The following is a 23321-nucleotide window of genomic DNA, read 5'->3' as shown; positions in this document are numbered from 1 at the left end:
TTTTGCAGCCTGTGTGTGGATGTACCACCAATTATTTTCACCTTTATTTTCAACACAAACCAAACAGTATGTGGCTGCCCAACCACTTCAATGAGGAGTCTTTGCAAAGCAGGACAATTGCTTGCCTCTTGAGTTTAGCTCCACTGAACTAAACAAACCAGGAAGTAACAGGACCGATTGTCTGATTGACAGTCAGGGAGCACAACAAGGTTCATTTATGAATGTGCCAATTTCCAATGAAATCTACACTTTTTCAGAAATCTGCACTTCAGAAAGCAAAGTGATTTGGGTATTTTGAATATTCCTTTACGAACTGCTGCATCTATTTTTTAACCCCAAGTGGATTCATTAGGAACTGTTAAACAGCATGTCAGTAGATATAGCAGTCTTAAATCGAGGTAGCGCACTTGGTTTTATGTATTTGCCACCTTTATTTGTTTGCTGATGCAGACTAGAATGCGTAAACTGCTACATTTCTGCCATGTTGAAAAAATACTACCATCCATATGGTTCAATACTTTTGACATCCCTATTGCTTTTGTTTCTCAATAAAATTGGAGTGATCTCCTGTTGTGACTAAAAAGGCAATTGCCTCGAGAATGACAATCAGATTTCTCTCTTGATCAGTCAGCTATTGCTAATGATGCTTTGCTAAATAAAACAAAACACTTTTTTTCAAAGATATCTGTAGGGTTTAATAAAACCTAAGCTTAGAATTCCATAATCTCACTGTTCTTTAATCTCCTTATATAGAGAGTATGTTGGTCTATTTTAGAGTCAGTTTGCAATCTTTGGTTAAAACAAAAACATCACATTATAACGGTAATTATTGATACAAGTGGCTACAGTAAGTTTATGGACTATTTACTGGCAGAGAGGTAAGTATTGTTCAACTGAGCAGCAAAGTAGTATTTTTTTTTGTAACTTAGCTACATTTTGTATTCATAGCAATGCACTATTTAGCAATCCAACCCCTATATAAGAATCTTGAGAAGATAGTAATTCCAAATGTAGAAACACTTTTGAGTTGCATTAAGAGGCATATTTAGTATAAAAGGCAATGGCATGCTTTAGAGCATGATGTTTGCATATAGCAACATGAAATATATTCATGCACATTTCAAATAGAATCAGATGCCACAGTCATCCCTATAAGATGTGCAGATCTGGAGGTTGGGCAGAGTTGCCTGCTACTCATGTGTCCAGAGATAATTTCAAATCCACAGTCTCTAGGTCAGGGATAGGCAAACTTCAGAACTTCAGATGTTGTGGACTACATCCCCCATAATGCTTTTACACCCATAATGCTGTCAAAGCATCATGGGAGGTGTAGTCCAAAAGATCTGGAGTGTCAAAGGTCGCCTATGCCTGCTCTAGGTAAAACCCAGAACGGTTCCACTAATTATGACATACACATATTTAGTGCGTTTGCATATGTGACTGTCAGTAAACAAAACCCTAAATTACATTCAGATAAATAACCCTTTGAAAATAAAATAATACATTAAAGATAAAAACTGAAAAAACAAAAAAAAAAGTCTCTGTATGCAGCAGTAATTATACTCCGGAAGAAATGGCACATATTTGCAAGTGAAAATTGTACTTTTTTCACCAGACCTTTAATTTATATTCATTGACAGAGTAGTCATCAACACATTGCCTTTTTTTAGCCTTACACTGAAAGAGTTAAACAGCTGAATCCACCCCTCTATTTATTACCTTAAAAAGAACTAAGGAGATTGCTGTATTTTATCCTCTTAAGTGCCAGTGTGATTGTAATGGTCGGGGGATAGTTGACACACTGGGGCAACACAGAGAGAACTCTGATAGTGGTAAGGAAGAAAAATAGATTAGCCCCAGGCTATTCTTTTTGCCTTTACTCTTAGCTCAGGGAATTTCTAAAGCACAAAATTAGGAGTATAATATCTGGTATTGCCTGCTCCCCTGTATGAGAGGTTTTAAGATCACAGCCAAAAAATTGCGATGTGAAATAAAAGTTTCCTTCAAGGCATTAAGCAGCTGGTAATTCTGCACATTAGTCTTAGTATGGCATTAAAAAGGCTTTACATTAGAGAATATGACATTGAAAGTACCTTATATTCCTCTCAAAGAGAATTTATCACCAAAACAGTGTTTGGAACTCCTATTTCATTAATAACAAAAAAAAAAGATATATGTACCAAGCTTGCATAATTGTCAGCAAATGGCTAGTTTAAAAGAACAATTGGTTTTAATGTGAAAGGCATATTTGCATGAAAATCACAACATCATAAGTTGTTATCACCTAATGCAACAACGCCTAAACAGGCCACCATGTCCAGCTGATGAGCAGGTTATGTGTGTGTTGTATGCATGCATGTGTGTGTGTCTGGTTTGTGTGTTGGGCATCTCTGTGTGCATGTGTGTATTCAATCCAATCCTCTAGTAATAGCTGTGGGCAACCGTTGCTACTCTATTAAAAGATAATTAGAATAATCAGAACGTCCTTGTTCTGTATATTTGTTAGCTTAATGAGTGTAGACTTTTTATGTTGTTGATTTTCTGGCAACCCCAAAGTTGAGATGATTTGCAGTCCCATTATTCCATGCATCACATCATTTACAATGGTTTAATTTAAGGTTTGGTTGGAGTTAAGGAAACTGGAATACCGAGTTCCTTGTTTTATACATGTTACAGCCCTTCCTACTTCAAAGGGTGCTGATGCTAAGAATGTAATAATAGGTTATTCATCAACACCATTACCAATAAATCCTTTGTGATGCAATACAAACCACCCACTGCAACAAAGATGCATATTCAGCCAATATTCCTTGAGTCAGTAGTGATGTTAACACCAGTTTGATAAGTTAGCCTAATGCAAATGTATTCATTTTAACTGAGTATCCTAAAGACACATATGAGTGAATGGCAAATGCAATTTATGTTGGCTTCTTACTAAAAGACTTTGGTGTTATTTAGAGTATGTTACTCTGAAATTAATCAATGTTCCCTGCGCTTGAAAAGTGTTTTCATATGTTCATAGAATGCTTAAGCTGAGTTTTATTTATTTTATTTGAAGGCTTGTCTTAATCACCATATCAAGTCATATCGAAAGCTTGGTACACTGGTGGTGTGATACAAGCATGGAAAACACATTATTTTCTTTAAAAGCAAATATGCCCTTAATACTACAATGTAATCAAAATTCTGCAGAGAATCACACTATTATGAATAAGTATATCAACGATCTGCTGTTAGAAACCATTTTCTCAGCTTGGTTTTATATGTCATGCGTGTTACCAAGACTGAAGAAAAAATTATACAACTACAGCCTTTAATACTTTTTGTCCAAAAAAAATATATTTTATTATAGTGGGCTTTGAACACCTTAGCCTTAAGCGTTATATTCCATACTGTCATTTTTTTTTTTAATAATAATAATAAAAGGTATCAATGTGGTACCATTTTGATCATTTGTCTCAAAGCATAATTGCATTAGAACTAGAAGAGTTCTATCTTTGATATACATTTAATGAGATAAATATGTCACATCATAAAAAAATATTCTGGATACAAAATTTTGACAAAAAAATGATCCCTAGCTATCAAAGAACAACAACTGTCACAATACCTTGCTAGGAAAAGGGACACTCTATATTATGTTTAGTCGTGTTTCAAAGCATGCACTGCCCAATGCCACAACACGATCAAAATATTTACATATATATTTTAAAAGTTCATAAAGTTATCTCAGTTTCACCTAGCACAAAATGTCAATCATAAATTAACACCATGATTATTTGAAATGTGATTATGAATTATGGCCAAATTTTGAAACATCTCTCTGGCCTGGGCAAATTATTAATCTCTGCTAGAAAGATGTTCTTCTGAACTCAGAATGCCGAATTTAATGGTAAGGTTTTGCCCAAAAAAACTAAAACCTGTCTCTTGGACACAACCTTGAAAAAATAATCATAATATAATATTAATTGGAGTTTTCTGAAGGCTCAAAACTTTGCATTATTATTCAGTAACGTTTGAAGGTATCAAGTACATTAATATCATATTTGACCAACATTTACATTGTCTGTATATAATAGATATGCCTCTAGTTAATCAGGGTTACAATATATCTGGAGCACCAACAATTGTCTTTGTTAAAATCCTTCACGTTGGTGTTAGTCACTGTGGGTACATAAATAAAATGTACGTAAATAACATATTTAGTTGAGAGATAAAGATACACAAAAAGAGAAGAGTTCAACTCAATGAACGGAAATGTCAGAAATGGTCTGGATGCATATCAACCACAGCTACGGTATGTTTCTATAAAATTATGGACATAGCATGACCAGTATTGGAGAGTGTGATTGCCATGTGTCTCTGGGTACTCACTTCTGGAAGAGGCATTCCATTGATGATGAGGTCAGGCTGTGGCGGGCTCTGGTTTGTAAACGTATGGTGGTAGACATGGTTCGACCCAGTATTTCTGGTGTTCTGGTTCTCCACATTAAGGAAGGTGCTGTCTGAACGCCTGCAACCAAGCGGAAGGGTCTGCTGGTGGTAGTCAAAGTAGTTTAGAGATGAAGTAAGGGAGGAGCAGCTCACCACATTCATCTTATCTGTTTCTTCAACATCCCGGGGAACCAGCCGAATATCATTCTTGCTAATCTTTTTCTTTTTGTTTGACTTCTTTTGGTGGCCATATGAATATTCCGCTATTCTGCAAGACAACATTAATAGAATGCAAAAGCATGCATATTTTAACATGGGTTGAAAAGGGGAAAGCAGCAGTATAGAAATCTGGTGTAAAAAACAACAACAAAAAAATAGATGTACAAATGCAATATAACCATAGAGACATTGGAAAACATTTTATATGCTCAAGATGTTCAATTAGAAATATACATATCTATTTTATTGTGTTAAGAGGACATGTTATGGTTTGCATCAAAGAGTCAAAAATCCACGTTCCTATACTCCCTATTACACCTACTATAGCAGGGGTAGGCAGCCTTCGGCACACCAGAGGTTATGGACTACATTTCCCCTGATGCTTTGCCAGTATTATGGCAGTAAAAGCAGTATGGGAGATGTAGTCCACAGCATCTGGAGTGCTGAAGATTGCCTACCTCGGTGCTATAGCCAGGAATATATGATGTTCCAATATATCAGTTGGTTGTTGTCCACATTAATTTGCCGTTGGTTTATAGAATAGAGAACATAATTGTGGGCATGTGTGTGTGTATGTGATATTATGAAAGATTTCTTACAGCATGCACTTAATGATTTTAAGCATTTACTAATTCCTACTAAAAGAAAATCAATGATTGTGTGTATGTATGTGTACCTTTTATGTAATATATTTGGTCATACTGACTACTGACTGAAAATCTATCTACTATACAATAATCATCTTTTATGTTGTTTAGACTATGGTGGATATCCTTTCTTATGGTATATTAATGGTGGATTCAATAAACAGTTGTATGGAAAACAGAGGGTATAACTTATGCTGTTGTATATGTTTATTATTTTTTGCTTACAGATGCCAGCAACAGGCTTATTAGAAATCAGGCTTTATGTGCATTTGGAATTCTTATCTAAACTATGCTATGGACAGCCTTGTTTAATCATCGGTATGGTAAAATTAAAAAAATTAAATGTAAATAATGTAATTGAGAAGATTAAAGGCACACAGAAGAGCCTATTGAACCAGTGAGCCACATAGACATCAATGGTTTCGGATCACCAGTACCTACAAATATTCTTCTCTAGAGTTGCAGCAATATACCAACCAATCATTATGTCTCTATGAATTCATCAAACTTCCACCTATCCTTTCAGGAAATTTTCACTATAGCACATCAGCTATTTCTCTCCTCAACTGAGAATTACCGTTTTCAACTCTTTTTTTTTTTGGAGGGTAGAATGTACTTTTAAAAATACAGATAATAAAATCTGATTGCCGTAGATGTCCCCTGCAATATGTTGGACACACCTTTGGCACTCAATGCATTAAGATTTGTATTTTAACCCTTAACTCTTTCACTGCAATCATTAAAGTATATTCAGTCTTTGCCTGGGAGTTTGAGGGTTAAGCGACAAGTTATTGACTCTAATTGTGTCCTGTGCAAAAGGTGTTTGTGCGAATATCTCCCCTCTGCCTTTTGCTAGTGAAGGGTTAATACCAGAGGGACATTTTGTCTGAAAATAAAGGGATGATACTGAACTAAAATGATCATAATAAATGAGGACCATGATCTCCAATTGGAAATGTCACATAAAACTAAAAAATATGACATGGATTTATATTTTAGTCCCAGTGACATTTTCATCGTGACAGAAATAAAACCACAGAATTAAATAGCAGGGCTGAGCAGAAGACATAGAAAAGTCATCGAGCTCTAGATTTTGAAGAAAAAAAATATACATCTGAGCATCAAATTCGGGGCGTGCAATATATATTTTGTTAATTATATCTATATGTTGGGGTTTTTTGTGGTTTTTTTTTTTTAAGGAAAACATAATTTTGGGGTATTCTGTTTCTTTGCTTGTTTTTAAGGTGATTCCTTGATATTCTATGTATGATTTTACGACTAAAGGAATTTGGCTCTTGACTTCCCTGAGATGCTTATAGGTTTATTCACAAAAATGGAAATTGTTGAGAATCGACTAAGGGATTTCAAATTTCACGCCAAACTAGATGAATTAGGGAAAATCTTCCAAGTTGCGTTTCCAGCTCTGTTGTTTTTTTTGGGGGGTTTTTTGCATGCAATTTGCAATTTTCATTTCAGTTCTCAACAATTTCCAGTTCATTGAAGAACACTGGCAATGTAAACATTGGATGTATGGAGTGTATACTGTCAGTCACATGCGACCATCACTGTGAGCATAGAAAAATACAGTCATTTTCTGCTTCTCTGATAACACTGACAGCATTTGGCTCTGCTGTAGTGACAATAGATCAGCAGTTGCTCTGCAGTGAGCTGTGTATATTCCGACAGAGGCAGATGTTTGCAAGACTGGGTGAAAACCATTTTTACTCTTTGACTTATTACATCTGCAGGTTTCATCCCCAACTCCTTTTAATCATTGTGCGAGTGAATGTATTGTGTTGTCTGTATGTTGTTGCTAGTCATTCAAACACATCCTTCCCGGCCCCCTTCAATTGTACGCATTTGTGGGCAAAAAATAAATTTGCAGGCAAGAAATATATTAACCCCTTTCATTCCAGAGTGGACAAGAATGACTTTGCAGGGCGCACAAAGATACTTTATAACACTATGAGACTTCTTACTAATATCCATTCAGGTAGTTATATGCAATAATGAAGACGTTTTCCTTCAATTTTCCATGGATATGTAAAATAAAAATGAGATTATTTTGAAAACGTGCTGGGATTAAAAAAAAAAAATCTATAAATTATGATTTTTTTATTTGCAACAAGAGGAGTTTACTGCAATATCACTAATATTCTCTACATACAAATAAATTTATTTTTCTCTTCAATTTTACATGGTTGTGAAAGAAGGATGTTTGTCAGCGAAAATACTGTCCGACAATTCTGTTAACTCTTTACATACCAGTGCAGTTAAAAGCTGGTTTGCAACCAATGTTCAAGCCTTTTTTTTTTTTGCACTTTTTGCAACTGAAGGGATTAATTGCAATATTAATTAAGATCTCTACATCCCATTTAGCACATTTCTTGCCTATGAGTTGATATTTTTATAAACATAAATCAATAAAAATAAAATAAAAAAATGGATCTGAAAATATGGTGTACCAGAATGTATGTAGGGCAAAAGGGGTGCAATGCAAAATTAGTTAACACCTCGACATATCATAGGGGTGTGTATGCTGCCTAGGAGATACACACACACACACACTTACACACACACTTACACACACATACATACAAACTCACACACAAACACACACACAGTTCCTTGACTTTTTTTATTGCAAATAAGCAAAATCCTCACTAAGTCATCAAAAATGGGCTATATAAAATATTTATGAAAATTAAATTAAAATTAGTATTAGGTGTATTTTAAGGTAACACCAAACCACTGTGCTATGCTTTTGTTCTGGATTCAGTGATGGAGCTCTATGATGGCATGACTATTTTAACCGTAATAGGATTAAGGCATTTATGAGGTACCGCAGCTGGCCCTGTACCCCATTGATATTCATGTGCGGTTGGCATTTGTCTACTAAACTTTTTGTAACACTGACAATAGTGAGTGAGGAACAATACTTATCGCTGTTCCTTATTCATTGTTCTTTCTGTCTCTCTGTACAATAAGCCGAACTCATGACAATGATGTCCCCATAATAGACATATTTTCATTACTGCAGCTTGATGCACTTTCAATTTGCGACTGATATAAATAAGTGCTTGCAAATCTCACATAAGCTGATAAGAAGCAAATCAATAATGGACCTAGTCCTAAATTGTGTTTCTGTAAAATATTTATGTTTCTGTCTTTTGTCAAGTACAGGAAAAGAAATGAACAGCCATCCAGAAAATTATCAGCAAAAAAAAAAAAAAGAAAAGAATAAATTAAAATGTAACTACCAATATGTTTTCATTTAATTCTGTGGTTATTTTTTTGAAATGCTATGTTAGATTCATGTCCACCCTGCATGTAGCCTCCTGAATTGTGTTAAGAGTGAGCACAGCGACACCCACTGGCGGAAAATGAGAGAACGGGCCATGTAACTTGTAATGACAATACTCTGCTTCATTTACTGACTGCTCAGTGACATGAAATGGTCTGCTTGCGCTGCAGACACCTGCAGAATGTTACTCCTACCAATCAGGCCTTTGCAAGTCACTTGACAGCGCTTAACGCTTTATGTGCTGGATGAAAGAGCTCTCTGGCACAGCAAGCGTTAAATACACACAAAATACCAGTCAGGATAGCAAAGGCTATGCCCAAACGTAAGCTAAGCACAAAATAAACATATACCCCCCCCCCAAAAAAGGAACTTTTAACTTTCACTCTCAATTTACCATTAACACATTCAGTGCCAACATGGGAAAACAAACAAACAATGTGTTCTATTTGGATCCTGCTGTATGTCATTTTGTGTCAATGTAAAATAATGTATTATTTCAAAAAATTATATTTTTAAGGATCATCTTTAAAGGGATTAGAATATTTTGACATAAGAAAAACAGAATCTTAAAAAAAGAACCATGTTGCAGTAGACAACTGCCAAAATGTTTGGAATTGTTTGTTTCCCATTGGACTGATGGACACAATCTACCCAGTATCAAATGTGGACACACTGTTGCATATTTTATAGTATCTATGTGTATTATGTGTATTTAAATACATATGTAATATATTTTTAGGAAGACATTATATAGAAAAGAAACAGACTTTTCCATTGTAAAATAAAGGTGATCAGCAAAGAATATGAAGAATGAAACTGTATTTACCTGCAGTTGTATGTTCTTATTTCCTTGTTATCCCTTTTGCATTTCACAGCTACAAAAATCATGGTGACAAACAGAATAGCAGCAATAGATCCCAAGGCAATGATAAAAATCAGAGATAAATTTACAGATCCTATGGACTCCTGAGCATCCAAAGCTGGTGAAAGGTAGATTAAGATCAAGGCAGATGCAGAAAGGGACAGTTTGCCATGGTCATGGGCCACCACAATAAGTTCATAGGTGGTCTTAGAGTTCTCCCCAAATGTCCTGGTGGTCCTGATTTCCCCATTCACTTGGTCAATCTCAAAAAAGCCTCGGTCTCCTTCTGAGATCTCATAAGACAACCTACCGTTTTCACCCTCATCATAATCATCAGCTTTCACCACAGTCACTAGGTAGCCCACCCCTGCATTCCTGGGGATGTATAACTCTGAGGTCCCATTGACTAAAGGGGGGGCTGTGATCACTGGAGTATTATCATTGACATCTAACACTTCCACTCTTACAGTGACATTGGTTTGAAGAGATGGATTCCCACCATCTTTGGCTAAGATTTTGAATTCAAAAGTTTTTGTCTGCTCATAGTTGAAGGATCTCAGAGCATAGATGTCTCCAGAAGTTGGGTTGATGGACACATAGGTAAACACTGGCATATCTCTCACTTGGGATGGGACAATTTGGTAAGACACGCTCCCATTCATCCCTAAATCTGGATCTCTTGCAGTTACAGACACCAAAAAAGCCCCAGGGGTGTTGTTTTCCGAAACATTGACTCTATAGAAGGATTTAGTGAAGTGGGGGTGATTATCATTCTCGTCTGTAATTTTGACTGTAAATGACTTGGTGGACTGCAAGGAGGGATTGCCACTGTCCCTGGCCTGGATTGTTAAATTGTACTGATCTCTATACTCTCTGTCCAGCCTGCCATCTACTAAGATGGTGGAGAAGCTCTCATATTCTTGTAGCCTAAAGGGCACGTTGCCCAACAGTTTGCACAGAACTCTCCCGTTCATACCAGAGTCTCGGTCCGAAACCCTGACTAGAGCTATGACATAGCCAGGAGTGGCATTCTCACTCACCTCCACCACCTCACTGTTCACAGAGAGCAAGTTAATGACTGGCACATTGTCATTGACATCTAATACATTTACAGTCACTTTGCAGTGGGCAGGGATGGAGTTGGGACCCAGGTCTTTGGCTTGCACATCTATCTCATAAACATGTCCTTCTTCATAATCTATGGCACCACTCACCGTGATCACACCAGTCTTGGGGTCTATCTTGAAGAGCTCCCTGGTTTTATCAGACACGTAACTATTGAAAGAGTACACGATTTCCCCATTGGTGCCTTCATCAGGATCTGTAGCATTGAGGTCAATGACCAAGGCATTAAGTGGGGAGTTCTCTGGGACATTAACTGTGTATGCAGCCTCTTCAAACACAGGATTGTTATCATTAGAATCTATCACTTTGATGTTCAACTCCACAGTTCCAAAATTAGAAGGATCACCTCCATCCAGAGCTGTGATGATGTAGCTGTAATGAGACTGGGTCTCTCTATCCAGGTTTTTCTCCACCACCAGTTCAGCAAACCTGGACCCATCCCCCCTAGTTTTAATTTCTAAGCCAAACAGGTCGTTGGGTGTGATTTCATAGGTCTGCACCCCAAAGTTACCAGAGTCAGGGTCATAGGCACTCTCAAGTGGGATTCTGGTGCCAGGACTTGCAGTCTCTGAGATCTCTAGGTCAATTTGGTCAGTGGGGAAACTAGGGGCATTGTCATTGAGATCCTTTATTTCCACTTTGATGACACAAATCTCCATGGAGTTAGACATGACCTCCAGTGAGATGACACACTTCGGGCTCTGTCTGCACAGCATGTCCCTGTCTATCTTCTGCTTGGTCACCAGCAAACCGGATGCGTTGATATCCACCAGGTGAGGAGCAGAGTTGGAGACCACCCTGAAGGCTGGCTGTCTGGGGTCCAGCACAAAGCCAGCATCCTTGGCGTCCTTAGCTACATTGGCAATGGCAGTCCCAGCTCTCTGCTCCTCCTCCACCGTGTATTTCAGGTTGATCAGGGCTCGAGTTCGTGTGCAGGACACTGACAGAAAGAGCAGAATATACAATAAATCCATTTCCATGATCAGCCACAGCCACATAGTCCTTTTTTGGTCAGACGATGAGCAGGTGGATCTCAGAAGGCAAGTCAATATGGCAAAATCCACACTGCCAAAAAGCCAAAATCACATATATATATATATATATACAATGTATGTGCCAGGTAAAGTGGATGAGGTGACCTCTCTCCAAGGCTCCCCCTTGGACTTTGACAGTTCTTACTGTGTCTGCCGGACTTGTCTCGGATGAGCCTGTAGTCGAGAGAGAAGACAAGCATGAATTGCAGTGGACAGGATGGGGGTCCTCCTGAGCCTGGCACCTGCTCTGCATGCACAATGTGTCAGGGTACAGCAGAGATTAGCGAGCAGATGTGGACTTTAAACGCGTCCTCATGGCTTATAGTTATTTCATTCTTCAATGAGCAAAAGAGCTGCATTGATGAGGCATCTCAGGGACCATGTCAGGACGTGTGACAGTGGAGGCAAATACTAGCCTCAGTTCTAAGCTAGCACCATCAGATCCATAGCCATCCAGACAAGCAAGAGGGGAGGGGGTGCAAAAAAATATTGAGGTTGAAATAAAAGATGTCCTCAGCCAACAATTAATACGTGAGTAGAAGTCTCAGAGCCATCTATACACTTTTTACGCAATGCACAGTGCACAGCACCGGCTTCTATCTGCAATTGTACATTTGCCAAGAAAATCCCAAGTCTCACCTTGTACGAATCTCCAGAACCTGGGAGCCCCTGCTGGGGTGAATGGATGCAGGTGGGATGTGAGTCTCTGATCAGCAGACAAACGGATGGTGGAACCTCTGAAGATGCGGTTGGAGATGCTGAGCAGACTTTCAACCTGCAAATCAGTGTCCACAGGATTAAACCAGATACCTCTCACCCAGCTGCACCTGATCCCTTTCAGAGTGGTGTATTATCCCAACCTTTTAGTCCGGAATGTTCAGGCTTGTTACAAAATATCTTGTTATGTACAAAATTCAAAGTAGTTCCAAATCCCAGCGTTTATTGTATCTTCTTCTCAAAATCCCAGGTATCAACTAATTATTATCTCCTAGGAGGGGCAGAGTGTCTTCTGTGTCTGCAGATGTTCAGATCCCTTTGTAGATGTAGGTTTGTATTCTCCTCCTCTCTTGCAGGATACTGGATCTCTCTGAAAGCACCTAGCTGTCTCTTGGAGAGCTGCTGCTGCTAACTACTGCCAGTGCAGTCTGTAAAGTGAGGGAGAGACAGAGAGAAGAGAGGAGGGAGGGGGGGGGGGGAGTGAGGGAGCTGAGTTCAGAGCTTACTCCAGAGCTCTAGCCTATCAGAGAGTGCCTGGGGGTGATGGGGGCGTGTGGTACTCTGATTGGGGCTGGGGAGCTTCAAATTTCTAACAGGGGTGTGAAAGTTCCTCAGTCAGCAGCAGAGAAGCTGCAGGGAGGAAGTGTCCATGGTCCTGCCGTCTTCGGAAGCTTTTTAGCCCCTGCAATGCATCCTGCTTCCCTTCTACCTTGTGCCTCCTCTCTGCAGCTTGATGTCAGCCCTTTCACCTGCTCCCCTCTCCTATTCCCCTCATACCTTCCTCACTTCGCTAAAGCCTTTGCAGATCAGACCCCCCCTTACTTCCCCCACCCCTCAACCCATCATCTCCCCCAAGCCCCCATACCTCACACACAAACATTGCCAAATCATACCACATAGGCTGTTTTGCAGGCATACTAAAACGATTTGTATGATCAATAGCATGTCTGCTTTGTTATAATTGTTTTATGAATGATGCTGAGGTTTAAATGGATTTTTTTTTACTTAGCTGTTGTGAATGTCGTTTTGCAGTGTCCTTCAAAATAAAGGGAAAAAATGCAATTGCAAGGTTCTTCTGCTATTTTATTGCAAAGCTTGAATTTCTTCTATGTTCGTACCTGGCGCAGTGTAGTACGTACTTTGCACCCACATATAGCCATAGATGCACAGAATACGCTGGGATCAAGTGGATTTCATTGAATGGAGAGAGGTGGAGGAGGTGATGTGGAGGGGAGAGGGAGTGTGAGGGGGGGGGGGGGGGCAGGTGACAGTATTTGATACTGTGACATCAGTGCTGTCTCTCTTAATACATGTCTCAGGGATGTGATAAACGCTTTATTTCCCAAGTATGCAGCCATCCATCGCCAGAAGGCAAGCCTACCCAGTGTATGGGTGAGCTGAGAAGGTAGCACTCTAATCCTGCAGTGCTGATCTGCAATACTAGTTTTACCAGTAAAAGATAGTGTTACACTGGTGATCTCCTGTTACACTCTTCAGAAGAACATTCTTCAGTGAAAAAAGCACTGAGCAACACAATACCATTAGTGTGAATTAACACTTTCAGACCTGCAGCCGCCTGCAGAACATTGCTACCCAGCGGGGAGTGTAAGGGTTAACCCCCTTTGAAATGTCCATCAGTTAAATGTCAGGTCCTTTCTACCATAAACTGCAAAAGCTGAAATGCATTAGGGCTCGCAGTCTGTGTGCTCTGAACATGTTAATGTGCTGCAGCACGGTATAGAATTGGTTAACTTTGTGTTTGTAAGCAGGGATTGACATATAAATAAATACTAAATATCAAGGTGGTGTTCTATAGCCTGATCATATTTAATGAGAGTTCAATCAAACACGATGAATGACTGCACAGTTCTGCAGATCTACAAACCATATAACAAACGGCAAGAGATTATTTAAAGAGAAATCACCGATATTGGAAATCAATTCGAGATGGTTAATGGCGAAGATGTACTTTTAATGTTGTATGGGGAGATCTGAGCGTAGCACAAGAGAGTGAGTGAGGGAAGGGGAAATGGGAGAGAGAAGAGTCTTGGCTGGTAAAATGATGGAGAGAAGGAGGGAGGAGAGGAGAAAGTAAAGAGATATTTTATTCCCATGATGTGTTTTAAAGGACCCACACCTCTGATTAGATATCTTCTCCCTTTTATTAAATCTAACCTTCTATCAGATTGCTATTCAAACTAGTAATGTCACACACAAATGAAAAAAAAAAAAGGAAAAAGAACACTTTGCTGGCAGTTTGTGTTTAACTCTTTCGGTGCCATAAAGAGCATTTGTATTGATACTGTAACTCTTTAAAGAAATTGTATTTCACCATGCCCTCCCTTTAAACTGGTTGTTTTCACACGTGCACTCAAAGAGTTAATAGTCATGTATATTTGTAAAATGATGATCTGAAATAAGTACCCGCTTATTTGGAACAGAAGAGGTCATTGTGAAATGAGCTCATCACAAAACTTCATGGGGAAGATGTATCATGGAGCGGACTGGCGCTATTCTGGGGCAAAGTTCTAAACAATGAGCAGTTACCATGGAAACCAATAGAATGCCTTGTATCACTTTGCACCCAAAGTAGAACCAATTTTGCTTTGATACATCTCCCTGTATATGGGTAAACAAGGAGCAGTTACTATGGAAACCAATAGAATGCCTTGTATCACTTTGCACCAAAAGTAGAACCAATTTTGCTTTGATACATCTCCCTGTATATGGGTTTACAGGGGTACCAGAGTCACCACACACTGAATGAAAGGGTTAATGCATAAAGCAAGCAGTATGTGAGTAAATGCATGTGGCTCCTGGCTCAGTACAAACACATTTTAGATGTACTGTATACTTCCTCAACATACATATATAATAGATGCATAGATAAGCATGTATTGATATTAACCCCTGCATGACCAAGGTTGGTCAAGTTCCTTCTTATTGCTTCAGCCTTGACCATGCCACTGGTTCTGAAGGGGTTAAACAGAAAGGTGTAGAAATCCAATATCCCCATAAAAGAGTGTCTCCTAACTGAAGGATATTATTTATGACCACATTGAAAACCTGCATCATTACTGCAAGTATGTCCTTTAAATGGGGTGACTGGGTCTCATAACAAGGCATCTGGGAGTGTGCATGGCGCACAGCCTGTAATCCTGCTGTTAATGGACAGTTGGTGGGTAAGTAAGACCCTTCCCATTGTCAGCCCTGTACAGAGAGAGGCTTTTAGCTGAGAGCCTTGCAGCAGCTTTATAGAGAGGATTGGTTCATTCTACTTCCTTGTGGCAAGCCTGTCAAGAACCCACTGATCAATACAAGTCAACTGGCGCCTTGCAGATTTGATTGAGCTCGAGAGAAGAGACTGAATGGGATACTCTGCCATTAACAATCCCCCAGGTAACTAAGAAATGGAAGAATTACTCAGGTAAAATTATTAACATTGCAGTGGCATAGATAGAAAAAAAATAAAAATAAAACAAAATAAACTATGCACAGAATAAGCAAAGGCATCATCCCATCTCCCAGGAGAAAGCTAATAGAAAGTCTATCTGCAGCTGTCTTTTAAAGCTAAGGGATGGAGAGCAGGCAATTAATGTACAATGTCATTACCTCTTATAATTACAAGCATACTGAAAAAAAAAAAAAAAAAAAAACAGACCAAAAAAAAAAAAAATCCTCATCTGCATAGGAGTGAATGGTGACTGAGGGGTGTAACCAGGCAAGCAGCTGCAGTCTTTCTGAGACATTAACCCCTTGAGTGCCAGATAGGCATGTTCAACCTCCTGCCATTTCTTTGGAAGTCAAAAGTGAAACTGTGTCTCATTGTCATTACTTTCATAAAGTCTAGGTGAAGGATCGTAAATCCCATGACGAGCAGCCAACGTGTGGCTGGGACTGATGAGACCCACTGCAGAGGTGCACAGATGCACATGGTGTTCTGATACAGTGATGACCAACATCCCCATCATGCCACCTCTCCAATTAGTCACCATCTCTGGGAGAATGGCTGTGAAGTGAAGCAGATATGGGGCAATTAACATCACCCATCTCTCCCCCCCTCCATGCCCAGAGATTACCAGGGGGAGGCGGATACTCTGAGATTTACAAGCTGGCTTCTTCACAAGTGAATTCCTCTGGCTTCATGTAATCAGCATTGTGACAACACAGGGAATAGCACGTTCTGTAAGAATACATGTGACTAATCAGCCAACTGCTCTGCATATCACGAGCCTGTAATTATTAAAACACCAGGCAAAGAATCAGACAGAACTGTGTATATACATTAAATATTTATTCATCCTATAACAAATACAACATCCCCCACCTAATCCTTTATTTATCATATATCATGAAATAAATAGCTCATGGAATGTGCTTGGATCTTTGGAAACTGTAACAAAAGCATGTGTGGGAGTGGGGGCTGTGTGTGTGGGAGTGGGGGCTGTGTATGTTGGGGGGGAGGGTTATGTGTATGTCTGTGTGTTGGGGGATTGTTTGTGTGGGAGTGGGGGTTGTGTGTGTGGGAGTGGGGGTTGTGTGTGTGGGAGTGGGTGTTGTGGTTTGTATGTGTGTTGGGGTGGGGGGATTGCTTGTGTGGGAGTGGGGGTTGTGTGTGTGGGAGTGGGGGTTGTGTGTGTGGGAGTGGGGGTTGTGGTTTGTATGTGTGTTGGGGTGGGGGGATTGCTTGTGTGGGAGTGGGGGTTGTGTGTGTGGGAGTGGGGGTTGTGTGTGTGGGAGTGGGTGTTGTGGTTTGTTTGTGTGTTGGGGTGGGGGGATTGCTTGTGTGGGAGTGGGGGTTGTGTGTGGGAGTGGGGGTTGTGTGTGTGGGAGTGGGGGTTGTGGTTTGTATGTGTGTTGGGGTGGGGGGATTGCTTGTGTGGGAGTGGGGGTTGTGTGTGTGGGAGTGGGGGTTGTGGTTTGTATGTGTGTTGGGGTGGGGGGATTGCTTGTGTGGGAGTGGGGGTTGTGTGTGTGGGAGTGGGGGTTGTGTGTGTGGGAGTGGGTGTTGTGGTTTGTATGTGTGTTGGGGTGGGGGGATTGCTTGTGTGGGAGTGGGGGTTGTGTGTGTGGGAGTGGGGGTTGTGTGTGTGGGAGTGGGGGTTGTGTGTGTGGGAGTGGGGGTTGTGGTTTGTATGTGTGTTGGGGTGGGGGGATTGCTTGTGTGGGAGTGGGGGTTGTTTGTGTGGGAGTGGGGGTTGTTTGTGTGGGAGTGGGGGTTGTTTGTGTGGGAGTGGGGGTTGTGTGTGTGGGAGTGGGGGTTGTGGTTTGTATGTGTGTTGGGGTGGGGGGATTGCTTGTGTGGGAGTGGGGGTTGTGTGTGTGGGAGTGGGGGTTGTGTGTGTGGGAGTGGGGGTTGTGGTTTGTATGTGTGTTGGGGTGGGGGGATTGCTTGTGTGGGAGTGGGGGTTGTGTGTGTGGGAGTGGGGGTTGTGGTTTGTATGTGTGTTGGGGTGGGGGGATTGCTTGTGTGGGAGTGGGGGTTGTGTGTGTGGGAGTGGGGGTTGTGTGTGTGGGAGTGGGGGTTGTGGTTTGTATGTGTGTTGGGGTGGGGGGATTGCTTGTGTGGGAGTGGGGGTTGTGTGTGTGGGAGTGGGGGTTGTGTGTGTGGGAGTGGGGGTTGTGTGTGTGGGAGTGGGGGTTGTGGTTTGTATGTGTGTTGGGGTGGGGGGATTGCTTGTGTGGGAGTGGGGGTTGTGTGTGTGGGAGTGGGGGTTGTGGTTTGTATGTGTGTTGGGGTGGGGGGATTGCTTGTGTGGGAGTGGGGGTTGTTTGTGTGGGAGTGGGGGTTGTTTGTGTGGGAGTGGGGGTTGTGTGTGTGGGAGTGGGGGTTGTGTGTGTGGGAGTGGGGGTTGTGTGTGTGGGAGTGGTGGTTGTGTGTGTGTGTGTGTGGGAGTGGTGGTTGTGTGTGTGTTGGGGTGGGGGGGATTGTGTGTGTATACAGTTACAGTACTCTCCCACATTACAAAGGATAAACACATCACAATGTCATATCACAATATAAGACTTTCAGGGTTTTTCACTAAACTCCAAATTATAGCAATTTAAATCTTAAAATGCAAACTTGTGGCAAAAATAGAGTTAGAACATTCTTTCAGATGAGCTATTTTTTGCCTACAATATACCATTTGGGTTTCAGTTTAAAACAGTTACGTGGATAACCCTGTTGACTCAGATTTTTCTGGAACAATTTCAGATAAAAGGACTATGGTGTCTGTGGTGAACTTTCTGGTTAAAAATGCAGAAGAAATGGTTCACATTAACTGCAGTGCCCTAAACTGGGTCCACCTGATAAATCCAACGGACCCTGGTATAACACTGAGATGAGTCAATTCAGTTTACAAATTGGTGAGAATAATTCACTGAACAAATCCTGAATTAGAAAGTTGTCCAAGTCACAGTTAAACTCAGTGGATCAGTGCCATTAGGGAATGCCATGGCAAGGCCTACCGATTTCCACACATTGTGGCAGAGGCATGAGGGTTGGGTAAACAGGGTTTTGCCATCCACCAGGCTCATAGATGCCCACAATGTGAGGGAATAGGAGACATTCTAAAGCCCCACTCCTGTTTAATATAAGGGGTGACATAGCTGGATATTTATTTATGCATGTATGTATGCGTGCATGCATGTTTGGTTATGCTTAACCAATTACCTACTAGGAGCTTCTGTGGGTTTACTGAGATCTCAAAATGGCCAAATATGGGGCATCTCGCTGATAAATGTCTGAATCGCTATTCTTTGCATATATATTATGTGTAAGACTGATGCTCAGTAATAAAAGCCAATCCAAAACTGTAAAAACAATACCAAATCCCAGCACACAGTATAGAGTGAAGGGGTTGAATGGTTTGGGAAAGGTAGCAGGAGGTGATGAGGTCTCACTTTTGTTACTGAACACATTATATTCTTATCATGCAGTTAGGACCGTTAATGGCCAAGTTTGCAATTTTTTTCCCCACAATCTGAAGATTTCTAATGCTGAAATCAAGCAATTAATTATTAATGAATCATTCAGCATATGAATTCTATACACTACAGGGCAACACTTTTTCTGTGCTACTATTAATACGATTATTGTAATCACAGAAAAAAGGATCCAGGCACTCCAAAAGATTATGTGATAACGTGATAAGTGTCCAGGAAAACAAGGTGGACTTGACAACCCCCTATTGACAGTACATGGAACTACAAGAAATAGTATCAGGGCAAACAATACAGTTCTTAAATCTGGTGCGTCAGAAAGAAAGGATTAAGGTGGACTATCCCTAGGACAGGAACAGGAAACCTCCGGCACTCCAGATGTTGTGGACTACATCCCCCATAATGCTCTTACACCCATAATGCTGGCAAAGCATTATGGGTGGTGTAGTCCAAATCATCTGGAGTGCCAAAGGTTGCCTGTGTCTGCCCTAGAACCCTTTGCTACTAAGTTCTTTGTCCTGTCACTTACTGTTGCTGGTGGGTCAGTGTAGACATCGCTTTGCATAACATTTCCATAGGAAATAATTCAGGCCAAAATTACCTAATTTGAAAAATTCCTCTACAGTCACAGCCTATATTTTACACTTTGCAATTTCATTTTCAATTCACTGCAATGCAATATTTAGCGAACAAAGGAATTTTCAACAGCCTAATTATAATTTCTTATAAATGAATGAATTTACAATACACACTATTATCACAAAGAAGTGTTGGCATTGTATTCCAAAAATACAATACACTGTCATTAATGTTTGTTGTTTTTGTTGTTGTGTTTTTTTAGGAGGGGTGATTGTTGGGGGTGATAGATTCATCTCAGTATTCACTCAGGGTAAAAGCTGACCTAAGGAAATCTATGCACATACAGTATTATATTGAAGATCAAGGCAATGTTTGCAGAGTTAAACTGGAGATTGACGTTGGGTTTATTCTGCTTAGGCTGTGCTATTCTCCTGTATAACACATTCATGAGTTGAAGTTGCAGCTGACAAAATGCAGGATCTCCCCTGTCTACTTTATCTTATTTGCTTGTGTGCCAGTGAGAAAATCAATGGCAGCTATTTTCTAAGGCACAAGAGAGACATCTAGTGGCAAGTAAGATAATGTCAGCACAATGTGTACTAGCTGATTTCAATGGTAGAGCTGGAAAGGCTTATACTGGTGATGACCTATAGTTAGAAATTGGATAATACACTGAACGGTGATGATTTTGCTTATTGATGTCTAAATAAAAATATAATGCTTGGAGGTCATAAACTGCAACCTACAAGTTGTCTAAAAATATTTCAATAAAGTAACAAGACCTGCCATGGTGATCTATTAAGGTGAAGGTGAAAAAAGTTTAGCTGGAAAAATAGCTAAATAGCTTTTTTTTTTTAAATTTTGCTGTTTTGACTAAAAATATAAATTCCTTGCAAAGTCATGAGAATTCCTTTTTGAGCGAAGAACCCTTGATTACCTATTGTACAGCGCAACGGAATCTGGTGGCGCTATAGAAATAATAAAATAATAATAATAATAATAATATTGCTCACAGGAACTTTCTTCAGTCTGGTAGTTGCTGTAGTTCATCCATGCATGGCAATCAGTTTTTCTTTTTATGTGAAAAGGCAGAAATAGGTGTGTGTTTTTTTTATTCCTGATAACATGGCTGACTATAATTTGGCTCCACCCTATTCAGCTGATAGGACAGGATGTTCAAAAACAATGTAAACAAACCTCCTCTTTGGTCCTCAATCCATCTTCATGTCTTCTCAGTTCTTTGTATTCCTAAGAAAAATAAAATGGATAACTAGGCTTTTCTTTTTTTATTTGTCTAACAGGGAAAATAGTTTCTTTATAATAAAACAAAGGGTCTCCCCTGTTTTTTTTTTTGGTAATGCAATATATAATATATACTTATCTTGTCCCTTTTGTAGTGTCTATTTTTGTGTGAAATTTTAGTGCAATGTAGGACAAGAGGGACAGCTTCCAATCCCACCTTCAGAAATCATATTTGCAGCTACTGCACCACCACCCTAAAGAGTCACTCTAACAATTCATGGGCCAGTGAGGAGATCTAGAATCTCCTGGACCAGCTGAGCACATCTTTATTAAGGTCACAGGAAGCATGTGGTCTGCACACACAGTATTTCTCTAATCACTCTGAATGTACAAGAGCGCGGAAGCTGTGCTATCACTGCTACACTCCAATACTTCACTAGCACCCAGGGCTGTCTTTCATAATGGTTGGACCATGGGCAAGCATTTGCTTGGGCCCCCTGGACCCTGCCTCCCCACTCCCTGGCATACAATCTGTGTTTTACTAACAGACATACTGACACACAGACACATATACTGACACACACACACACAAGCACTGACACACACACACACATACATTGACAGACATACTGATACACACTTGGACACACATACTGACAGACCTACTAAAACACACAGACATATAGACTGACAGACATACTGACACACACAAAGACTGACATTTTGATGAGGGTCTGCAGGGGCAAGAATTGTTTTTGGACAGCCTTCAAGCACAAGGTTGGCCAAAATGTAGATCCCTATCTGTCGAACAAGTCCACAATGCTTTGCTAGCTTGGCATCTACAATTTGCCCATCCCTGCAGGGTTGTATTTAGTACTGAGCAATGTGTGTATGTTTGAATGTAAGCATGTTTTTGTAAGGAGTATGTGTGTGTGAATGTTGGTGCAGAATGTTGGTTTTAAATGCAGGTGTGTCTTTGTGTGTAGTGTATACACTGCCACATACAGATACAGACACACACAGCAACAGACATGCAAATACACAGACACAAAGCTACACACACTGACACATACACAGAGATACACCCACTGGTACTTACACACAGTGACACACAGATAGATACACAGACATCTGTTGGGTAAGTGTGATAGTAGTTGTGAGGGTAGGTGAGCATGCCACAGTTAGGGAGTGAGAGTGACAGGGTTGGGGGTTTGAATGTGAGTGATGGTGGTTTCTAAGTGATTGTGGGAGGGTGGCAAGTGTAACAGGGTTAGGGGTGGTTAGTGAGACAGGCTTAGGTGTGGTTAGGGAGACAGGGCTGGGGGGGCAAGTGAGGCAGGGCTGGGGGGGCTAGTGAGACAGGGCTAAGGGGGCTAGTGAGACAGGGCTGCTGACCTTCTGTGCAGGCAGGGAAGACAATAATTCATTTCATGGTGGTCCTGTGAGTCCCTGGTGGTCCAGTGTACTGCTGATTCACTCCCTGGTATTCCAGTGTGTTGCTAGTGAACTCCCTGGTGGTCCAGTGTCCTTCTGGGGCTGCCGCACTCCCTCGCAGTTCCAGTACTCTGTGATGATGTCAGAGCACAGGCTTGGAATCTGGCGCCTGTGCTCTGACACTTACAGCGTGCCTGAACCGCGTGGGAGTGCGGCAGCCCCAGCAGCACACTGGACAACCAGGGAGTCCATTTGAATCAGCGGACAGAGAGATCTTTTGATCTCTCTGCTAGCTCAAGAAAGGGGGCTCGACCAACTTCCGAAGCTGCCCTCTCAGTGTGCAGGCTCTCTGCCTGCAACAATTTATTTTAGGATCGGTGATCTTAAAATAAATTGTTGTGGATAGAGCGCAAATGGGTCAGTTGCTTTAGGCCCCCCAGGAGTAGCTGTCCCGTTTGCCCCTTGTAAAAAACAGCCCTGCTAGCACCTAATCAGAAGGAGCAATACAAGTAGTCTGCACGTGCTGTAGGTGCACAACATTCACTCCACTAACTGAACCACAAAAGATCACCATGCCTATTTCTTTTTACTAGAGATAAACAAGAGGGAGGAGGGAATTAACTGTTCACACAGACACACACAATACAGCATACCAAACAATCCCTATCAACACCCACAATACACCACACACTGACGCCTACACACACACAAATAATACACCACAAACATTTCCTCTATAAATACATAAACAAACACACACATTACATCATAAATGCCCTCTCTGTACTCACAACATACGT

At 40.7% G+C, this 23321-nt stretch overlaps 1 protein-coding gene across 2 annotated transcripts in view; it reads right to left on the bottom strand.

The window, feature by feature from the left end:
- Positions 1 to 12780, bottom strand: part of PCDH19 (protocadherin 19) — a 141669-nt gene extending 128889 nt beyond the window's left edge. For both annotated transcript variants that reach the window (XM_063431878.1, XM_063431879.1), the window contains exons 1-2: positions 9431 to 12780; positions 4375 to 4702 (exon numbers count right to left, since the gene is read on the bottom strand). In XM_063431878.1, the coding sequence (XP_063287948.1) occupies positions 4375 to 4702; positions 9431 to 11589 (2487 nt within the window). In that variant the 5' untranslated portion in view covers positions 11590 to 12780. The remainder of the gene's footprint in view (positions 1 to 4374; positions 4703 to 9430) is intronic.
- Positions 12781 to 23321: the final 10541 nt, after the last annotated feature.

Source organism: Pelobates fuscus, chromosome 9, assembly GCF_036172605.1.
Source record: "Pelobates fuscus isolate aPelFus1 chromosome 9, aPelFus1.pri, whole genome shotgun sequence".
In the NCBI taxonomy this organism is placed as follows: Eukaryota; Metazoa; Chordata; class Amphibia; order Anura; family Pelobatidae; genus Pelobates; species Pelobates fuscus.
The sequence above is the reverse complement of the archived record's forward strand: the minus strand, read 5'-3'. Positions and strand labels throughout refer to the sequence as shown.